The sequence below is a fragment of the Podarcis muralis genome, chromosome 13 (genome assembly GCF_964188315.1).
Source record: "Podarcis muralis chromosome 13, rPodMur119.hap1.1, whole genome shotgun sequence".
Taxonomy (NCBI): domain Eukaryota; kingdom Metazoa; phylum Chordata; class Lepidosauria; order Squamata; family Lacertidae; genus Podarcis; species Podarcis muralis.
Genome location: NC_135667.1, coordinates 16,183,220 through 16,205,262, shown reverse-complemented (window position 1 = coordinate 16,205,262; position 22,043 = coordinate 16,183,220). Strand labels below are relative to the sequence as shown.

Sequence of the window (22,043 nt, the reverse complement as noted above, 5' to 3'; positions counted from 1 at the left end):
TAGTTAAAAGGCCAAAGGCCTGGTTATAGAGGAAAGTTTTTTCCTGTTGCCTGAAGATACGTAATGAAGGTGCCAAGCAAGCCTCCCCAAGGAGAGCATTCCACAAATGGGAAACCACTGTAAAAAAGGCCCATTCTTGTGTTCCCACCCTCTGGACCTCTTGTGCAGAAGACATACAAATAAGGGCTTCAGTGACTGCAGGGTCTGAGAATAAAGTTTTAATATTCAGTTTCTTTGGAGATCCACAAGTTCTAGTTTTGGGGAGAGGAATGCCTGCAGTTGTTATGCTACAACCTTCTCTAGGCACCTTACTAATAATACACAACTGGTTGGTAGTTACTCTGCATCAGAGGGTCCAGGGTGCACTTGCCTTGTTGAGAACACTGGAGACCACCCTCTTAAACAGACATGCATTAACTGCATTCTGAACCTGCCCACTCACATATTTTCTGCTCGTTTTTATTAGCAAATGATGGCGAGGAGCAAGAGAGCACATACGGTAGTTAGACTCATTGCTGCAAGCACCCTGCCCACATAGTCCGGCCACATCATCTGAAATTGATCCTACACCAGTTTAGATATGCATGGCATTGGGCACCTCAACAGACTGCAACAACGAAGTCCTTCCAGAGTTCAGCGACTTTGTCTTCAAGGTATAAAGCAAAAGGACCACAAAGACTTCGGTTATCTAAACACAAGTATGCATCTAGAATAATAGAAGGGACCTCAAAACACGTTTAGTCAGCAGTTATACAAAATCTGCGACTGCTCCATCCACTGTGGTTAAAACAGCTCATATCATCAGTAAGTTCTTTATAATGTTTAATTGAAATCCCCTTGTAATTTGAAGCTGTTAGTTTGGATCTACCCTGAATGACAGGAAATGAATTTGTGCTATGTAATAGCAATTCAAAAATTCAAAAGTTGCTGCTCTATTTCTTTTTAAATTTTCTAATTGGACTTGATTTCCTTCCCCCTCACTGTACTGGAGGTCTTCCTCTGAGCAAGCTCCAGTTTTTAATTAAACTCTAAATCAGGTTGTTGATATTTTGTCCCCCCCCCATTTCTAATTCTTTACAGTCACAGTGCAATATAAACTTCTGTCAAAGTTAACAACAATGCAGAAGGATTTATCATATCTGATTCATCATAGTTTCAGCTACTTTTATCTGACTAAAGTCTATAACAATTTTTTCAAACAAATGCTTTTGAAATTCAGTGCAGGGCTATTGCTAATGGAATAGTATCGAGGCTGAGAGATACCCCTGTAAAAAAATCCCAGAGCCGTTCTGCCAGACAACGCAGACAGTCCTCTACTGGATGAAGGGTTCAAAAGTACTACTTTATGCGGAAGCTTAGAAAGTAACAGTTCCATTGCGGGAGGATGGCATGACATGGTAGTGTTGTGACGTCATCAAGTTCTCCTTCGTCCTCAACGGGCTGCTACAGCAGAGGCATGTGGCGCTGAGCCCTATGACATCACGCGCTGGCGTTATAGCATCACCGTGCGAGGTTGCTGCGAAGAAAGTATGACATCATTGCATCACGTTTGTCTCCGTGAAACCATGACGTCACCCTGCGGAGGACGGAAGTGACTCTGAAGGCGGGGGTGTTGGTTTAAGGGAACACCCTCCACCTCGAACAGTCTCCAAGGGGCGGGTGGGCGGAAACAGAGGCTAACCGAAGGGACTATTTCCTTTTCTTTTTCCAGCGGAGGGATTTTTTAAATGGTTCCATCAACTCAGAGGGCGGAGGGATATGACGCTGTGGGAGGAGTTGCGTGCCGTGCGCAGAGACGAAGGGGATCCGGCAGAGGCTGCTAGAGGGAGAGGGAGAGTCGGGGGGCAGCAGCGGAGACGGAGCGGGGAGGGGGCAAAGGACGGCCAGCCGAAAGGCCCCCCCACCCAGGCGCGAGGGGGACGGGAGCGCCACGCCAGCCCGCCTGCCGGCCTCCCTCCCTGCAGCCGGACCCTGCCAGCCAGCCAGCCACCCCTCCCCCATCCTTACTCACCTCACCGCTTCGGCCAATCAGCTGTGGGGGGGCCGCGACGAGAGCGGAGGGTACCAGCCTCGCAGCCAATCAGCGTCAGGGGCTCGCGGGGCCGCTTGCCGCGAGCCTGGACGGAGGCGAAAAGGTGGGGTGAGTTGAACAGCCCCCTCAACGGCCGGCGCTCTTAAAGGGACAGCTTGGGGGGGCCGCGAGAAGAGGGGGCCCTTTCCGCCGGAGGACAACAACCCCCCCTCCAACCGCCAGCGCCTGTCAATGGATTTAAAGGGAGCTCGGCCCTCTTAAAGGGGAGTTCTTCTCGGGCCCTCATTGTGGCTGAGAGGGAGGGGTGGCCCTTAAAGGTGAAATTCGGGTTTCTCCGGAGGACCTTGAACGCTGGATCCTTAAAGGGCAGCGCAAGCTGACAAGGAGGAAAGAGAAATGCTTGGAGGGCTTTTCATTCCGGTCGCTGGGAGAGTCGGTGTCTGACAAGGGAGAACTTTAAATCCACATTCTTAAAGGGGAGGCCATGCTTTGGCAGGAAATGTGTGGCGGACTCAAAATCGAACACTCTTAAAGGGGAAATTGAGAGACAGAGATCCGGACCCTTAAAGGCAAGGTCACACCCTGTGGGAGGAATCCGGGAGGCCTCTTCTTCACGGACCGAGGTTCGCGAGGAGGAGGAGGAGGAAGAAGGTGCCGCTTCCCGGGAAAGCAGAAGAGGAAGAAGAGATGGCCCCGCGGAGTCGCTTCCCTCGCGGGGAGCCCTCGGCCGAGCGGAGGAAGTGAGTTGCCCTCTGGGCGGAAGCCGCTTGCCATTGTTGGCAGGAGCCACCTCCGCAGTCTTGAAGGGGAGGCTGCCCAGGCTGGCAGCTCCGTCGGGGGCGAACCCCCAATTCCCCTGAGGGAAAGTCGAAAGTGACAGCTTCGCGGTTCGTCTCCGAAAAAAACCACACAGATAGGCACTTAAAGCAAAGGCTTCCTTCAACCTGCAAGAAAGTTGCCATGCGCTGGGGTTTGTTTTAAAATTGGGTTTTACAAACAAACAAATATATATATATATATATATATATATATAAAGGCACACTGTGTCGCAGTTGGAGGGATGTAAAACCCTTGTCCAAGGCGAGGGTGTTTTGACAGATTTCCTTCCCCACCCAAACAGGAGGCTCCATGTTAGAGAGAGATCTCTGTGAGCTGGCAGGGGCTGATTTTATGTAAAGGAAGAAAAAGTTATTGGATCACCTTCCGCTTCTTAGAGTTCTATGTTGAAAGTATTTAATTCTTTTTAATTTAATGGTCTTGCCTTTAAGACAAAGACCAAAAACAAGCAGAAAAAAACCAGAAGCTGCCATCCCTGTCACTTGAGAGGGAATTAAACTTGAATGAAAGGAGAGTTGTTTTGACTTTCCCAGAGCAAAAAGGATCCACTTGTGTTGAGTGGGCTCTCTAAATGTAAATCAAGGAAAGGTTGCTGACAACTGTAAGGTGTAAAGGCCAAGGATTTTTTGTTTTGGCCACGAAATACAAAACCCTCTTTTTTACGGAAAAGAAGAGAGGAGTTTCGTTCTTGCTTTTCCAAGTGGCATCTGTGGAAGAACAAGGGCTCAGTTGAGAGCAGCTGCAATGCAACTGGCTGGGGAAGGGTGAAGAGTGTCCCCCCCCCCCCCACCTTCTTGCGTGTCTGCAGTATCCACAGGACACAACACGACACATTCTCTGTACCTCAAGGGGGGAACCATGGAAGGAACAGCGGCAGCTCCTGCCCCATGCTGGAGTGGGGGAGGAGGCAGCAGTAGCCGAACACGGAGGCAGCGGCGTTGCTCACGGCGGGACCGTGAGAGCCGCTGCACTCGCCGCCGGGGAGGCCGTCCTGGGGATGGGTCTCGTCGTGGCCTCTTGTCATCTTCATCTTCAGGATCGGACAGTGAAGGCCCCTCCCCACCTGCTCCTGTGGCACCTGGAAAAGGCCGCTCCCTGCAGCAGCAGCAGCGTCGAAGGCGGCGGCCCCTGCGGCGGCGGAAGAGACCCTCTGGATCATCCTGCAGCCGCGATGAGGAGGAGGAAGAGGAGGAGGAGGATCTCATTGATGGCTTTGCCATTGCCAGCTTTGTCAGCCTTGAGGCACTTGAGGTGAGGAAGTGTCCCAATCTCTATCTGTGGGGTCTCACGGGCCTTTGTACAGTCTCGGTGCTGAGGTTGGCTGGGAGTGATTTTAGTTCTGCAGGCCCCTTAGAGCTGTGATACAGAAAGGAAGAAGAAAGAGGGAGAACCTTGGATTCTCTTGTCCCCATAATTCAGAAAAGACACTGGCTTCTGCTTCTGAGACTCCATGGGAAGAAGTCAGCTAGGAAGGGATGTGCTGGAGAATAGGAGTAAAAACATATGTAAATACTAGTATATTTTAAGTGCAGCAGGTTGTTGTTCCCTTCCACCCTCTCCCCTCTCCCTTTTGTCAGCATGGGATTCCCAAGTCAAGTGACAGTGATGGATCTAGTGGACAATCTGAGTTGTTCTCAGATAATAGCTGAAATTAAACAGATGTGGGTCCCTGATTGGTCTCTTGGTTGGGAGATCCCTAGAAGTCCCTTATAAGAGCAGAAGAACTTAAAGCTATAATTGGTAGTGTTCAAGCCATCTAGCACAGGACAAAGGCAGATTGGTTGTTTGAACTTCAGTTTGTTCTAGAAGCAGAAGCCAGTGGTGATATAAAAGGGAGCAAGACCATGGTAAGATGGTCTCCTGTCTTGTCAATCATCTCAAATAGGGAACCACATGGATTCCTCAAATTAAACTGATTGGCATGTGGGAGAAAGGGGGGGCAGGTCTGTTTTCTGGTAAATTGTTGTGAGAAGAAATACCCTTTTGTGAGAGACTGGAGGAGGAAGTAAGAGGGGGAGATGAGCTGCTGTCAGAGGAGTCTTCAGCACTTGAAATAAGATAAAATGGTTATTGACTAAAGGGAGCAACCATAGCTCAGAGCTGGTAATTTGTATATAAAAACTTGAGTTAAATCCCCAGTAGTACTGGCTAAATGAACCCATTGTCTGCCTTAGTATAAGTGCCCCTTACATATGCAAAGGTATAGTATGAGACATAAAGCAAAGGAGGCTTTAGTAAGCTCCAATCAGTATGGTTTTGCTGTGAGTTTCTTAGTGTGTTAAAGTTATGGTCCCTTTTTCATGAATATTTCTAGGATTGGGATGTGGTCTAATAAACTCTGCATACCTTGGTGGGTGTGGGATTATGTGACTTCCGTAGGTGCTGATGTGCATCTCTCAGGTGACATGCAAAACATAGCTGCTTCACTTGCTGAAGCAGCAAAGGAGGCTCTGCTAAACACAGGAATGCTCCAGGCTGGACTGGCTTCACCTGCCTTTCCAGCTTGACAGGACTGGGTGAGGAGCTGGGCGTGAACACAGGTGCCTTTGCCAAACTCCAAAGGAATCCAGTGCATTGCTAAGAACTATTCACTCCACAGCCACAGAAAATCACAGGGGTGGAAGAGCATGCCTTGGTCTGACACTCTGCCACCCCAAGACTGGCTGCTTTCTCTGGATAAAGTCCCAAACTTCTTATCTTCCTCTGAGGCCTTTCCTGTTTGTTGGCATCTCTCTTGAGCTAAGCCAATCTTCCCTAAGTTATCAGCTCTCCCCAGTGCACTGAAGGTGACTTTCATTTCCCGTAGTGGCCAGGTGAATGTCTGTTGACAAGACAGACTTCTTGGACTGTGCTGTGCAAATGCAGCATTCCAGATGCAACTGACCAGGCGAGGCAAGTGTTGTGTGTTTGCTGAGCTTTTCAGAAAATTTTATCAATTGCTGCTGGTTACAGTGGTGTGTGGTATGGCTAGCTTCATTTTGTTTGGATTTAGAAGATTGACTAAATTACATTTTTATCTCACCATTTCTCCCAGGAACCCATGGTATACTTGGTTCTACCCCCCTACACTATTTTAAATGATGTTTCATTTTATAGTTTTATCTGATTTTTATGTTTTGTAGTGTATCTTTGTAACCTCCTTAGAGAGACTATTGTAGTTAAGCAGTGTATAAATTGTTTAAATAAATAGATAGATAGATAAGATTTGATTAGATTAGATAATCTTACCCTGCACATCTGGTCAGGCTAAGATCCTCAGGGACACCCTTGTTGTTGTGTGTTGCCAGGCATAGTCAGTTATTATTTTGATATATCCCCGACCTTCACCCTGAAGTCCCAGGATGGGTCACAGCAGTTTAAAATACAACATTTGAAACTGTATTAAAGGTCAGGGTAAAGAGGTGCATCTTCAGCTTATGACAAAAACTATATAATGAAGTTGCCAGATGCACCTTTGTGGGGAAGAAATTCCAGAGTTCAAAAGTTGCTCTCTCCTGGACCACCACCACCAGTTTCTGAGGGTAGTAGAACTACCAAGATGGTCCCTCTCTTGACCTTAACATCTGAGAGATTCTGTAGAGAAGGAGGCAGTCTTTCCAATATTTGGGGCTTAAGTTAAGGATTTTAAATATTAACGTGAGCAGCGTGAATTGGTTCCGAAAATGAACTGGCAACCAGCGCAGCTGCTTTCAGACAGGGATTGTGCGAGATCTAAATGGAACTCCAGCCAGTAATCTGCCCACTGTGTTTGAAGTTTCTGGGTTGCCTTTAAGGGCAGTCTTCTCATGAAGCAAGATTGGAGAAGACCTTCTCTGCAGTGACACTCCCTTGGTGGAATACCCTTCCTTCTCATTGATGGGTGGCACTATCTCTTTTTGGGTTTCATCATCAGCTGCAGACACATTTATTCATGCAGTCATTTTTAGAGTAGCAGTGCTTGGAGTAGGTGTTGAGATATTATATCTCTGCATTGGCTGCTGTTCTGGTTGACCTTTGATTAAATGTGGACTGGAAATATTTTAAATAAAAATTTAAATAAGAGAGATGGGCCCAAGGTCAACCAGTGAGGCTTTATAGCTGAGCAGAAATTTAAACAGACCCTCTGTGCTGGTTCAACACTCTGCCACTACACCATGTTGGCTCTCAGTCTGGCTCTATTCTCATAATGCTTAGCATATGTTTATAATTTATCACATTTTTATCCCATCCTTCTTGCAAAGAACTCAGGGTGATGTACGTAGCTCCCCATTAACCCTTCTCATACAGTTACAAGGGTGAGAGGCAGTGACTTGACCCAAAGCTGAGCAGAAATGGGAGTTCAGCTCCTCTTGATCAAAGCCCAGTATACACCACACCAACTCTCCTATACTGGATATACACTTTGATCTCTTAATTTTCCATGGTTTGTGTTTGTATAGAAGTGTAAATTTCTACCATATCCGCACACTAATGTAAGAAGGGGTGTATGTTATTTCTGAGACCAGTCAGCCTGGTACAGATGATCAAGTAATTGACACACATAATCATTCCCACCTTCCCATTTATTATTATTACAGTTATTACTATGTCTATATTATTATTATTATTATTATTATTATTATTATTATTATTATTATCATTATTTATTTTATAGTTGCCTCTAGGGAGCTGAAATACATCCCAACATCCATCTGGGGTTAGCTTAGGGATTCCTGAGCTTTTCTGTGCTCAATATAGTTTTAATGCACACCTGCCTTGTCACCTTCCCACAGAAGGATGCTACCTTGAAGACCCCGGAGCGGCTGGAGCTTCGGATGAAGCATTCTGGAAAGAGAAAACGGGGAGAGGGGAACAACTCTGAGCCTGAGGATGAGGATGGGAGCTCAGAGAAGGGTCGCAGCCGGGAGAGAGCAGTGAGGAAGCGTACCAAGAAGCGGCACAAAGAGGTGAGACCCGTGGCTAAGGGATTGGAAACTGCTTTTTATTGTGTTGCCTGCTGTCAAGCCTGCTTTTATAAGCTCCCCCCCATTTTGCAGGCTTAACTTTAAATCTCTTGGGCAGCTAATTGGGTGACTTGTTGGGTTGGGGGAGAATGGATGTCAATTAGTATCGGTTGTGGCTGGTCTAGGACATGTTACCAACAGGATTCTGTTATCAAATAACTTTTTTATATACACATGCTTGAAATTTGCTAGGTTTTGTTGTGCAAAAAGGCAGGCCTATAGCAGCAACTAAACTCTATAGTGCTGAATAACTTGGCCTATAGTGCTGTATGTCTGGTGAATTTTCTTCTCTTTCTGAGTATGGCATTATGTTAAAAATATGGGTTGAGCAAGAGGCAAAATGAAAAGCTGCTAGACTTCAATGAGATTACATGAAAATGTTCTTCAGACCTTGAATACTAAGGCTAATTGCAAATTCAGGACATAAGGGAAACAGAGAGCTTAATGTGAACCAGAACATAGCATCCTGCCTGGGCCAAGCTACTAAATCTGTAAAGCAGAGTTTATTTGAGCTTGTGCAGCATAGCTTTCCTTTGCTGTTAAATTACCATATTTTTCCTGTAGAAAAGGATTAAAAATAAAGGATTCCAAGTACTAGGGTATTGCCCTGAGACAGGTTGAATCTCAGCACTCCTGCTAGCTGACAGCAACAGAGCGGGAGCAAAGTTGCCCTCAGAAAGTGGGACTCCCTCCACAGGAGGGCTTGTGGTTTATTTATTAGAGGGCTTTCTGTTGTGTTGTTGAATCTCCAAATGGCAGATGAGTTTTGGTGACATCAGCAATGACGCTGCCTCGATAGGGTTGGAAATATTACTAATAATTTGATTTGAGGATAGAGACAAATCCCAACCCAGCAAAATTGCTCTTGGCATCCTCAAAATGCCTAATAAATTTAGAGCAAATAGTGGAGCGGTGGGCATGTTTGGACAATTGTATAAACTGAGATATGAATGACTCCTGTGCATCTGCATTCAGGTGCCTGGCTTCTTCCTTTGCTCAAGCTGAAAAACAAGCCAGGAAGTATTGGCTAACTATAGTTTCACGTTGCATCTGAACTAGGAAATGCTGGTCAATGGCTTCTGAAAAATCTAGGCTATGAAACCAGGGTTTAAAGTTGGTTTAATACTTGAGTTGTTTTGGAAGTTATTAACTATAATTTCCTGGTTTGGCCATCATGGGATATTATAGTTAACTGATCTTCCTGTCTTGTTCATTTGCACAAAGGGAGGAGTGAAGTGACTGCATGAGGAGGAAAGAGACGCGTTCATATCTCAGTTTTTTAAACTGAGATGATCATCTGAATGCAGCCAATTTGTGTCTGTGTGTAGCATGCCAGCCAGAATCTCCTCATCTTTGTGGAATACTCAGCATGTGTTTCTAAGGAGGACACATTTTTCTTTTATTTTCAGTATTGCTCTTAAAATCTATTACTCTCCTGACAAAACAAGGATGCTTTCTCTTAATTTTTTATCTTTGGGATTTTTTATCTTTGGGATTAACAGCCTCCTATCCTTCTGAGTCTAATCTATCTTTCTTTATTTTCCTCTCTCTGCCCCCACCCCCGGCCAACCTTTATTTTCTTTTTCCAGCCTTCTCTCCAATCCTACCTGGAAACTGGATATATAGTAAGTGGGCAATGTATAAGCATTCTCTCCCACACCCCTGTTCTCTTGGTTTGGGCTGTAGTTTTTGTTAGTGGTGAGCCCTGGCTGCACACAGCTTCACAGGGCACTGTTTTAGCTTCCCAAATATTATTTCCTTGGCATCCTTTCCCACCTGTGAACTGGAGCAAGGGTGTGTGTGTATTGTAAATGGCCTCCAGGAGATCTGCAACTAATCCTCTCCACTTGGTGCTAAACCATGGGAGATGCTGGTCCCTTGGAGAGTGCGAAGGCACCAAGGCTTCTTCCTGAATCTCTGATGGATTCAGCCGTGCTTCTTTGCAGTGATGCCTGCCTGCATGATTTATTTGCATTTGATTCTGTTCCCTTCTGGGGCCTTGGGTGGTCCATGGGTTTGGGGTATCAGAATATCAGTCTTTCCATGTGCCATAAAATCCTACCATAAGTCTTCTGCAGAGCCTGCTGCTGACCAGCATTGTGGTGGGGTGTGTGTGTGCCACTGAGGAGCATTTCCAGTTTGCTGTACTGATGAACTTCCTTCTTTCTTTCATTCTCCTTTTGCAGTGTGATACAGAAAGTGACCCAGAGGAGCAGGTAGGCATTGACCCCACCCTGGTCCTGTAATTTGCCAGGCTTCACTTGTGACTGCCACATCACTTGAAACTTGTATGGGAGTTTTGGGGCAGGGCAGATATTGCAAAATGGACCCAGCAATTTGGAAAACGCCAAGGTCCCGTTTCTCTGCGTATCGAGCCACATGGGATCCAATTCTCCATATTTCTCATCCCACACAAATGTTGGTGTTGTGAATACTTGAACCACATGGATGTTTGCACAGTGGTGTTAAGGTGCTGTGGAAAATGTGCAGACATTGGGCCTTTATTTATCTTATTTTATTAATGATTTGTCTTCCACATGAGTCTCAAGACGATTTACATAAAAACAACTAAAAATAGCTTTGAAACCTGTACACAAAACAACAAAAGGTATGTTTAAAACCAAGATGGAATAAATACCTTTTCACCTGGCTGGAAAAGCTTGTCAAAACAAATGTCATAAATTGCTTTCCAGAAAGTACAAATAGTGAGCAGCTGCCATATCTCTCTGAGAGTTACCATGGAGCAAGCTTCTGATATGTTAGGGACTTCAAGGGGACACTTTTGCAGAATACAGTGACCTATCTTGGTATACAAGGGCAGCAGGTCAAAATGAGCACCTTGAATTTACCTGGAAGGTTGTAGGAGGCCAGCATTTGTCAACACTAGCATAATAATTTCCCAGAGGCCTGTTCCTTTTGGAAGGAAAGCAACCGTGTTCTGCACCAACCATAGAAGTAGTGACTAGAAGTAGCAAATCTGTCCTTATTTGCATGACAAGCTACTTCCATTGCTTGCTTCAGAAAGAAATAGCATTTGTGTCCTTCAGAAGCTTCCTGACTGCTTTTCAAGTTGGCCTCAAAACAATTTGAGATGGTGCTTATTTTGTGCTGAATTCTCTTGACTAAATAATGAGTGGCCTCTATTTCTTGTCTCTGTAGGCCTCCATTGATGACCTCGAACAGTCATTCACTGTCTCAACCAGCAAAGGTGGGTTTAAGTGCACAGGGTGGGGGCTGCTGGTCAGAGTAGAAAATACTGGCCTAGATGGACAAATAGTCTACCTTCCTTTAATGTATATTCACAACCATATTCCTATTAGCATCACTGAGACTGTGCTCTTGTCCAAACACCAAGGTGCCAGAAAGACTCTTAATAGACAGCGTGATATTCTGGTAGGAGTCACTTGCACTGAGTTTCCTTTCCTCTGCCTCATCACATTTCCTGTGGTGTGCTGGGAGCAGATAAGCTCCACTAGATTATTTCTCTTTTTGAAAGCTAATGTAAGTTTTTTGAGTAATAGCAACACCTAATATCTATTCATGCTAAGTGCTTGAAGTACTGTGACCAGGTGGGCCTCTTCTCCAGGTGTGTTTTCTGCTCCCTTTGTGTTTGCTGTTTCCTAGAGTTTTTAGGGCCCAATTGCTTAAGAATAGTTCCTTCCTCCGACCCCCAAAAGGATTCTTTGAAGTAGATTGTGACACAGCCCCTCTCCTGCTCAACAGGACATGTGGCTGATTTGCCGAGCCAGGGAGTCTATGGCTCAGCAAGGATTGAACCAACAGTTCAATGTCTACTCACCTGGTACTCTCAACCTCTTGTTTTTTCTTTCTGTTTCTGCCCCCAGCAGCCTCGGGACCCATTGGTGCATTAAATGGGAGCTGTGAAGCCAAACTCTCTGTGATCCCTAAAGTCTCTGGCCTGGAGCGGAGCCAGGAGCGTAATTATGAGGCCGACCGGGACCCCCTGCTAGTGCCTTTCCTGCCCAAGGAGCCCCCTTCTCAGGCAGCCGCAGCCCCCGCTCCAGCTCAGGCCTTGCCCCCCAGTCCTCCCGCCCCACCTCCCACCAGGACAAGGGCTCAGACGCCTAATGCTGTTTGCGGGACACCCCAGCCCAAAGGCCAGCTGCCTCCGATGCCTCAGGGGGGAGCCGTCCCCCACAACCTCACCCAGAGCCAGCTGCACATGAAGGTACCACCCTTTGCCAGCCAGACGCAAGCGCCATACGCTGTAGGGCTGGATCTCAGCACCGGAGGGTGAGTCCAACTGCACTTTCTCTGTTTCTCATTCTCGCTTTCCCTCCTCCCTCTATTTCAAGCTTTCTCATGTCCCTCTTATTTGTCTTCCTTTCCTTTTTTTGTCCCCTCTCCCTTTGCTTCCCCCTGCCCTTTGACCCGTCACTCATCCTCCTCCTCCTTGTCCCCTTCAAGCAGTTTCCCTTCTATCCTTTGTGTCTTAATAATAATAACACTTCATAAAGCTCTTATAAGGGTTTTTTATTTTCAAATCACTATTTACATCACTGTAAAGTAGGTCAGAATTGGCATCCTTATATTCATCCCTATATTGCATATTGCAACTGGGTTGACTGGAGCTGATGGGGGAGAGAGAGATGCTTGCCGAAGGCCACCTCTGGCAGAGGCAGGATTTGAACTGGGACTTCCTGGGCCCCATTTTGTGACTACTCAGTGCATGTTGGCTGCACTCACCTCTCCCCCCACATTTTCTCTCCTTCTCTTATTCATTTTTTTTCTCCTTGAGTGTTGCCATTTATCCTCATTTTTTATTACAGAAAATGTTTTATTCTTTCTTTGCAACTGACATTACTGCACTCACTTGGAAGATAATCGATTTGGCAATATTAAAGTGCAGATGTGTCCCAGCTTAACTTGGCAGCCTAAACACCCATAATGAGTAATCCTTTATGTAGGATTACTTCGAACAGAAGACCCTCTATCTCTGGCTTGTCTTCGCAACAGCCCAGTGAGGCCTGTTGTTGTTGTTTCCTTTTTGCTGACTAGGGCCTTCTGGTTGGGCAAACCTTGTATTTATTCCCCCCCCAATTGAATCCATTGCTGAGTTGAGATTTGAACCCAAGCCTCCTGGGTCCAAGTTCAGTGCTCTCTTCAGTGCTTCTGTGCTCTTTTGGCTTCCATCGTTACTCTGTCTCCTCCTGACTTCCCCACTCCAAATTTATTTTTCTCTCCCTTTTTCAGGTGCAGCCGCGGCGCAGCTCACCCCAAGCCCATTCTCCCTCCATGCTCCCCCTCTTCCTCTCAGCTCCCTCACCGGCCCTCCACCCCCTCGCTGGCCCTGCCTCCCCACGCCTTTCCGCCCACCCTTCGGCCCCCTTCCCACCACCACCCAGGCATGTTCACCCCCTCGCCTGGCCTCCCACCGCCACCCCCGCTGCTTCAAGTTGCCGGGCACCCAGCTGCAGCCGCTGCCATATCTGGTAAGAGGGACTTGGCGGGAGGGGTGTGGCTGAGAGAGATCTGCGGTCTTGGGGAAGATGGTCGGGGCTATGTAGAAATGGGAAGGGGTGAGAAAGTGGGGTGTAGGCTAAGAAAATAGAAGGTTACTGTCATATTTTTCATGTTTTATGATAACTTTAGAATCCAGAGAACTCTCTGTAAAAAAATTTTTTTGTAGCCCTCGTAGTGGCGGCGGTTGGGGCTGGGGAAGAAGAAATGTTTGGATATACAAGGGCAACATGAAGCAGAAAGGAAAGGCTGGAAGTTGGGGCAGGGGAGGAGGAAAATAACTGCCAGGGCAGATATACGAAGGGTTTTATTTGTGTATAGCAGTGCTGGCTTTGAAGGTGTAATGCTTATTGGCAGAAAGCCTTGGCAAGAAAAAGAAAAATCTGGAGTCTAGCCTAGAGAAGCACTTCCAGAAAAACTGGGAGTTTCTGTAAGGCAGGGCTGTGTGGCTCTAGTGAGTTGTACGGGTGAGGTGATTTGGGGTGGGTGAGTGTCGAATCTTTTCCACGCTCACTTCCTTTCCTTGCGGGCTCCGCACCCCAAGCAACTTGCTGTCGGGTGACTTGTTCTTCTACCTCCCCAGAACAAGAACTAATCCGCCAAGACCTGAGTTCGCGCTTCCTCACGGCCCAAGGCGGCGCCGACATGGGGGCTGCCGCCATCCGCCCGCTGGCCTTCCAGTTCCACCAACACAACCACCAGCACCAGCACACCCACCAGCACACCCACCAGCACTTCACCCCTTTCCCCCCAGGCATGGTGCCCACAGCCAGTCCAGCCATGGTGAGTGTCATCCTGGTGAGATTGCTGGGAGAAAGGGAAGGTGGGCATTGGGAACCATGGCTGCATCCCCTCCCTAGTGTAGGGCTGAGTTTGTCGGTGAGGGCTGAGATGATGTGCATTATGGGATTCTCCCCTCAGAGTTTTCTCACTTCTCGCTTGTGCCTCTCTCTTCCTCTCTCTTGCAGTATGAGAAATACCCAGGCAAGATGGACGGGCTCCTGCGACACAATGTAAGTGCGGCCTTCTTGGAGTAGGGAGCGCCCAGGGGGTTGACCTGTTGGCAGGGGGACCCAAGGAAGCTCTGAGAGTTGCGTGTCCTGAGGAAGGAGCAAACACCCCCCTTCTTTCCCTTCCCGCCTTGGTTTTCTCTGGGTGGCGCTTCCATTGCTTTCTCTTCTTCTTCCTCCAGTTTTATGCCGCCTTCCCCCCAACCGTGTCGGGGATCTCCCCGGTCCTGCCTCCCGCTGTGACTTTTGGCTCCCTGCAGGGGGCGTTCCAACCTAAGGTGAAGCCTCCAGACATAGTAGACAAATGGGCTTTTCTGTTCTTTTTATCTTGGAAGGGGGGAAGTTCTAGAATTCAGGGCTCCTGGGTTCCCCCTCCCCAACCTCCTGGTGGATTTTTAGCAGGGAGGGCGGAGGGCCAGGACTCCTGGGGAATCTATGTGAAGAGTTGGGGGGAGCAGAGTATGGGGATGCGGGGAGCCAGGGTTACTGGGGAGAAGTGGAGCCCCAAAGCTTTTGAGCATGAAGAGCAGGTGCTTGGACTCTTGGGTTCATCTGCTGGCTCTGGGAAAGAAGTGGGGCCGAGGGGAGCATCCCTCGTGATTTGGAGAGCATGCGTGTGTGTGTGTGTCCTGCATGGCCTGCATGGAGTGGCATTCTCCCCTCGTCCTGAGGTGGACAGGGAGGCTGGGAGCCAGAGCTCCTCAATAGCTGGGTTGGAGAGCCAGGATTCTATGTGGGAAACAGAGAATGGATTTCTGACCTCTGCCAAGAGGATTGCACGATTCTCTGTGTGCTTGGGAGAGGGATCTGAATGTGGAGAGAGGAGAGTTCTCCTCAGCAGCCTGTCTCCTCCTGACCCACTGTTTCTTCCCCAGAGCACTAACCCTGACCTGCCATCCCGGCTGGGCGCTGTCCCACCTACCTTGTCCCAGAAAGGCACTCAGGTGAGTGTGCCATCTGTATAGGGGGCGGGGCAGTGTGGAAAGGATGACTAACCCCCCACTTGGCTTTTCTGTCTCCTTTCAGCTCACCGATCCCTTCAGGCCGACGCTAAGAGTGAGTAACCCTGGGACCCCTCCTGGACACGGTGCAGTGGGGTGGCTGCTCGGGGTAACAAGGACTAGCGATGGCTGACCCCACAGGGGGCGGTGGTGGGGAGAGGGGCTCAAGTCAGGGTGTAGGGCAGCTTGTGCCTGGCCCAGCAGGGACATAACGTACAGAGCTGATGGTTCCCCCCTCTCTCGTAGAAGCCCGGGAAGTGGTGCGCCATGCACGTCCGTGTAGCATATATGATCCTGCGGCACCAGGAGAAGATGAAGGTAGGGTGGGCCTGCGCCACCTCCCCCCTCCGCCTGCGTACAGTGATGGGGTGTGGCGCAGCTCCTGCTGGTAGCCGCCAGAGGGTCGCTGCAAGCAACGGGAGAAGCCTCTCCCATTCTGCTCTTCTGATGTCTGTGCTGGACCCTGGATTCAAGGCGGGGTCTGTGAGTCTGGGATAGGAGGCGGGTAAACGGGAACCCCAAGACCAGAGCCTGGGGCTGGGCAGGAGCAGGAGGTGTCCCTGCCAAAGAGTGGGCTGCGGAGGCTGCTGTGAATAGCATGCCAGGCCTGGTTGCTCAAGGGGGGCCTCTGTATCCTTTATTTCCTCTCAGCTGGTGCAAGGTGACCCCCAGAAATTGGACTTCCGGAACGACCTTCTCACCGGTTTGCCTGGGACAGGAGCCTTTGGCAGCCTGCCTCACAGCCAGGAGCTGGCACGCCCAGCCACTCTCTTCACAGCCTCAGGTTGGTGCCTTACTCCCCATCCTGCAGTTTAATAATAATAATAATAATAATAATAATAATAATAATAATAATATTTATTTATTTATTTATTTATTTATTTATTTATTTATTTATTTATTAATTACCCCGCCCATCTGGCTGGGTTTCCCCAGCCACTCTGGGCAGCTTCCAACAAAATATTAAAATTCAGTGGTCTGTTAAACATTAAAAGCTTCTCTGAGCAGGGCTGCCTTCAGATGTCTTCTAAAAGTCTGGTAGTTGTTTGTCTCTTTGACATCTGATGGGAGGGCATTCCACAAGGTGGGTGCCACTACCGAGAAGGCCCTCTGCCTGGTTCCCTGTAACTTGGCTTCTCACAGCGAGGGAACTGCCAGAAGGCCCTCGGCACTTGATTCTTAAAAGGCTGAGGACACTCTTATAACCCAGCCTGGCAGATTTCTGGGCCTCCTGCAAACCCGTGTACACTCTTTCTATGGTATTTGGAGGCTCCCCTAGAACTATGCCAGTAATGATAGTGAGCTTTTTGAGGGACCCAGTGTGCAGGATTTCAAGGGTGGTTTCCCCCCCCTAGGTAGCCCTGTCTGTGAAATGTGAACTGGTGTGCCCTGCCATTTATATGGTTGTGTCAAGGCAGCTAAAAAAGACACTAAAAAAGATTACGTGCTGCTTAGATTATTGGTAGTGACAAGGGACTCTTACTCCTGCTTATGTTTTTGGGAGCCCAGCATCCTCTACCTGAAAGATAGTATCTCCTTGTATTAACCAGCCCAGATGCTGAGATCCTCAGGGGAGCACCTTCTCAGTCCCATCAACATCAGAAGCACAGTTGGTGGTGATGTGAGGGAGAGCCTTTTCTTTGGCTGCTCCTATATTGTGGAATTCCCTCCCAAGAGAGGTTAGCTTGGTTCCTTCTTTGTATCCTTCTGCCAGCAGGCGAAGATGTTCCCATTCAGACAGGCTAAGGTGCAGACAATGCTGATCATTTTGCTGCTGTGAGGGCAAACTGCATTTTAACTGCTGGTTTGAAATGTGTTCTAATGGATTTTCACTATTGTTTTTAACTAGTTTGTTTTTACTACGTAGCATGTTGTAATGATATTTTTTAATGTTCGAAGCTGCCTTGATCCCAGCTTGGGGAAAAGGCAGGCTATAAATATGTTAAATCATGTCAGTAACCATGAGGTGCACCCCCTTTTGTCAATCCCAGCATCTCGGCCATTAACTTTTCTTCATGCTTCTGTCCTGCAGGTGCCATCCACCACCCAGGCAGTGGCACATCATTTGGTCCTGCCGGCACCCCTCATGGCTCCTTCCTCAGCCCCAGCCCCCACATTGGTAAGAGCTGGCGCACCAGAATGCCAGGGCCGGTGGGGCAGGACCCAGCATCTTCCATACGATTGTTCACTCCTCTGCTCGCCTCTTTTCCAGATCCCTTTGGCAGGCCCCCCAGTTTTGCCTCCCTAGGGGCGCTCTCCAATGGGGCTTTTGGGGGCCTGGGCAACCCATCTTTCAGTGAGTATTGTTTGGGGGTTAGGGGCATAAAATCTGTAATTAATGGGGCCAGAATGGTGTTCTCTAGGCTGACTTACAGACGGGGATTTGAACACAGGACTCTTTCCTTTCCTCTTACTCCACCCTCTACTCTCACAGCTGGAGAAGTAACCCAGGAAACTTGGTTTCCCGTCCCAGCCCCTGCAGCCCCATTATGAAGAACTGGAGACAGAAAATCCTGGGTTCTAAGTTTTGGGCCTTTTTTGCTCTCCCCTTGTTTCACCCATATTCCTTTGTTTCCCTCTCAGAGCTGGAAGGAAAACCCAGGAGCTATGGGTCCCACCCTCTTCCTTCTGCCAATTTCTGTGTCCCCTCTCAGAGGCTAAGTTTCAGGACTTTTCCCATTGAGACAAAGCTTTTGAAGTTCCTCCCTTTGCCACCATTTGTGGTGCTCCTACCACCTGGCTGTCATTTCAAGGCTAAGGCTTTACGCCTCTTCCTTGCAAACTTGAAGCTCTTAGGACTGATCTAATCATTCAGAAAAGCAAATGGGGCAATAACTGGTTGGGGCAGGAGTGGAATAGAGAGACAAATTGTGCCCTTAGGAAACTCAAATATTAGGAGAAGCCCAAGTCAGAACCTGTGTCCTTGGTATGCTGGCTTCCTTCATGCAGAAAGGTTTGGTTATGAGATAGCATTCATACGTGTGATGCATTCCCCCCCCCCCCAATTCACTAGCAGCATTTGGGAGGGGGCTATTTCTGAATGATTGCATGCACGAGCTCTTATTTATGCTCTTTTCACCATGGTGCAGTGTTCATCAGTGCTCTAGACATGATGGCTAAACTCTACCTCCATAGTCTGAGGCAGAAATGCTTCTAAATACCAGTTGCTAGAAGCCACAGAAGGGAGAGGGGTCTTGTGCTCACTTCCTGCTTGCTGCTTTCCCACAGGCGTCTGGTTGGCCAGTGTGAGAACAGGATGCTGGACTAGGTTTGCCATTGACTTGATCCAGCAGGCTCTTTTTATATTCTTATTCCAACTTGGGGGCCTAGTTGCCCCCACACCTCTTACCTGGGTGAGCCCAGCTGCCTGGGGCTTTTGAGAACCCCACTGCAAAGGGGCCATGGGGACAGCAGTGTTTTCTAATGTGCCAGTTCCAATCTTTCTTCTTTCCCCTCCCAGACTCGAGTGCTGTCTTTGGGCAGAAGGACAGTCCCGGAGCTCCATCCTTCCCTAGCCCCCATGAGGCATGGAACCGCTTACACCGCACACCCCCTTCCTTTCCCACCGCCCCAGCCTGGCCCAAAGGTGGGGCTGGAGATGGGGCTGAGCGTGGAGGAACCCAGCACGAGAAGGAGAGCGAGAAGCCAGAAGGGCCAGTGATCAAGGATGAAAAGGACAGGTAAGAGGCGGGACACAGAGGTGGTGACAAGGGGGTCAAGGCTGTTCCTGGATGAAGAGTGAATGGAGTTCGATACAGTGGAACCTCTGTTTTTGAACGTAATCCATTCCAGAAGACGGTTTGACTTCTGAAACGTTCGAAAACCGAGGATCAATAGGCAGTCTGCAAAACCCATTAAAAACATGGAAAAACATGCAGTGGAAGCCGTTCGACTACCGATGCGCATTCAAAAACGGAAGCAAATACTTCCAGGTTTTCGGCATTCGGGTTCTGAATTGTTCTGCTTCTGAGATGCTCGAAAACTGAGGTTCCACCGTATTCAGGAGAGGGAGGGCAGTTGCTGCTCTTTGGGACTCTTTAGGTATGGGTGGAGTAAGAGGCAGTTGGGCCAGCCCAGTATGACAAATAAGGGGTCTGCATAGGGCTGGGTGACAGTGCCAGGTTGTTGAGAGTGACTTTTTCCCACCCCAGCACAAACTTTCTTTTCCCTGTGTATGTTTCAGAGATGCCCTCTTCTCGCGCCATCCACTGCGTGCCTCTCCAGCTACTCCCACCCCTAAGAACCTAGCATTGGCTCACGAGGAGCCCCCAGGCCGGTCACACATCCCAGCAGAGCGTGAGCATCGCTACGGAAGCCCGGCAGGTTCAGGCCACGCCTCCCGCTCCCCTTACCCAGAGCTGCCTCTGAAGAAGGAAGTGAAGGTCAAGGAGGAGCCTGAGTTGACGGGCTTTGAGGGGGCGCTGCGCACGGGGCCTCCCTTCCACAGCACCCTGCATGTTTCCCACCCCCTGGGGACGCTGGCTGTGTTTGAGAGACCCCAGACCGGAACTGGCGGAAGCGTCTCCCCATACCTGGTTGCTGCCCCGCCCTCAGCTGCCTCCTATGCTGCGCTCGAAGCCTGGCGTGAGCCCTATCACCGGGGGCTGGAGCTGCACCCGCTACAGCGCCTGCCCCGCTACCTGGAGACCCCGTCGCCTGCCGCCACTGCCGCCGAGGACTACGAACGGGCCCGGTTATATGGCCTGGCGCCCCCACCCCACCCCAGCCTCATGGCCTATCCCCGCCACCCAAACGGGCTGCTGGCAAAAGCCACCCCTGCTGCGGCCGCCGCCGCGGCTGCTGCCGCTGTAGGACTGCTGAGCGCCCCCCCGCCTCTCATCCCTGCTTCGAATGCTCGGCCCTGCTCCCCCCGCCGTGCGCCTGACATCCGGGAACTGGCCGCCTACAAGGACCGGGACTCCAGATAATGGTGCTCTGGGACATGTGCGCACCTGTATCAAGCAGCTTCCCTTGTCTCCAGTGGACTGGTGGGGTCAGCGTGAGCCCTGGGCAGAGATACCGAGCCCCCCATCCCCTTCCTGTCAGGCAGGGATAAGAGTGCAGCCTCCTGCTGCCTTAACCTGAGGAGCACCCAGCCACCCCTCCCAGAAGGACTTTCGCCTCCTTCAGCTATGAATAGTTGGAACCTCTTCCAAGCTCAGGTTGGGGCTTAAGAGATACGGGGTGTGATGTCTCTGTTTTAGAGGTGTTTGTGGCGGAGGGAGGGCAGGAGTCGAGGGGCTGGTGTGCCCCCAGTTTGGGGTCCCGGTTTCTTCCCAGATCCCTCTTCCTAACAGGTTTTGTGTCTGCTTCCAGTATTCCTGCTGGGCTGAAATGGCTCTGGGGCGTGTTCTTCTCCCTCAATGGACTGATGGGAAAGCTGCTTTCAGGGGAAGGGGGAGGGATGTATCTTGGGGCACCTCCCCCTGCCAGGCAGTGTAAATATTTATATATTCTGCCCCAAGCAGGTGGGGGAAAAGGTTTTTTTGTACATTTATAAAAGGTTTGAGATTGTGATTTTAAAAGTGACTTCTCCCTCTTCTCCTGTCCTCCCCCCACAGCTCCCCTTGTTTTTACTGTACTGCTCTTTTCTATACCTGTATCCGCACCCTCTCCACCTCCCGGTCCCTTTCCTCCTTCTGTAATTGATCGGAAAGGTGCAGTGAGGAGGGTGTAATGCACTTGTCCAGTGCCCCTTTTCTTCCCCAGGTTGGTTAATTAAACCCCAAACTGGTGCTTCTGGATTCCTCGGTGTGTGCGTGTGTGTCTTTGGATGGCTGGCGGGGAGGAGGGCAGGAGGAAGAGGAGGGGAAAGCACAAGACCTCTACAATCTTTCTCACTTGAATCCTGGGTTTTTAGCCCCATCTGGTGGAAGCAGGACACTATTAGATTAAAACTGGAGTTCTGGGAACGGGAGGCTGGCACCCTGGACGAGTATAATTTTTGTAGCCCTTTAAAAGATGAAAGGGAACAAGACTTGGAGCCAAACTGTACACTGTTTGATCAAGATTCCCCCAAAAGCATCACATCTCCAGAGCAATTGTGACGGTATGGAAGTAGGACATTGGTTTTACAGGAGGTGAAACACTTTGGCATCAACAGTGTTTTTGCTTTGGAAGAGAAATGAAAGCCTCATTTTCGTCTCCCTCTTCCCTCACCCTTTTGCTTTAGGGACAGAGTGATAAACCAGTGCGAGTGGCTGCCTGAAATTGAAGGTGGGTTTTCCATTTTCCTGCCTCCACCTTTAATCCTTCCTGCACAAGTCCTAGACTTAGAGCCCAGCAGACAAAGCCCTTTCTCCAAAGCATGATCCCACACCCCAGAGGGCAACTTAAGAAATGCCCATTTAAAAGCCAACACCTGCCAGGGAGTTGGGCAAAATCAAATGGTCCAAGATACCTGCATGACAGACTTCGTAACGCCTTTGAAGTTGGGACAAAGTATGTTTTGGTCCTCTCACTTGCATTGCTATAAGCCATGCCAAGACACTAAGGTAAATTTGTGCAGGTCTACAGGTAACCCCTGCCAGTCATACCCAGAGGCTTCCCCACCCAAGTGTGGTATCTCACTTTGCTAGCCACTATTGAACACTGAGCTAGATTTGATTGTTGCTCTAAGCAGCACAAAAAGCCCTAAGGATTTCTCTTGCTACCCTAAAGGCTGGATTCTCATTATTATGAGTTGCCCTAGTATGATATA

At 49.1% G+C, this 22,043-nt stretch overlaps 1 protein-coding gene and 1 long non-coding RNA gene across 14 annotated transcripts; one reads left to right on the top strand and one right to left on the bottom strand.

The window, feature by feature from the left end:
• Nucleotides 1-203: 203 nt before the first annotated feature.
• On the bottom strand, nucleotides 204-2,152 carry LOC114583720 (uncharacterized). The gene is made up of 2 exons (XR_003703578.2): nucleotides 2,012-2,152; nucleotides 204-1,516 (listed from the first exon to the last, which is right to left on the bottom strand). It is a non-coding gene; the product is annotated as an uncharacterized LOC114583720 (long non-coding RNA).
• Nucleotides 1,606-21,087, top strand: FBRS (fibrosin). Of its 13 annotated transcripts, none has more exons than XM_028705056.2 (18): nucleotides 1,643-4,120; nucleotides 7,621-7,794; nucleotides 9,441-9,476; nucleotides 10,038-10,067; nucleotides 11,011-11,059; nucleotides 11,697-12,105; nucleotides 13,066-13,304; nucleotides 13,916-14,115; nucleotides 14,301-14,345; nucleotides 14,525-14,620; nucleotides 15,218-15,286; nucleotides 15,369-15,398; nucleotides 15,590-15,826; nucleotides 15,995-16,127; nucleotides 17,376-17,462; nucleotides 17,556-17,639; nucleotides 18,804-19,023; nucleotides 19,527-21,087. In XM_028705056.2, exons 1-18 carry the CDS (start codon nucleotides 3,728-3,730, stop codon nucleotides 20,269-20,271), a joined length of 3,276 nt encoding a protein of 1,091 aa, XP_028560889.2. In that variant the 5' UTR covers nucleotides 1,643-3,727; the 3' UTR covers nucleotides 20,272-21,087. The 13 variants fall into 13 exon arrangements, with proteins under 13 accessions (XP_077773115.1, XP_028560886.2, XP_028560887.2 ...); XM_028705057.2 differs by having other exon boundaries at nucleotides 1,648-4,120; nucleotides 11,700-12,105; XM_028705063.2 differs by having other exon boundaries at nucleotides 1,651-4,120; nucleotides 15,590-15,661.
• Nucleotides 21,088-22,043: the final 956 nt, after the last annotated feature.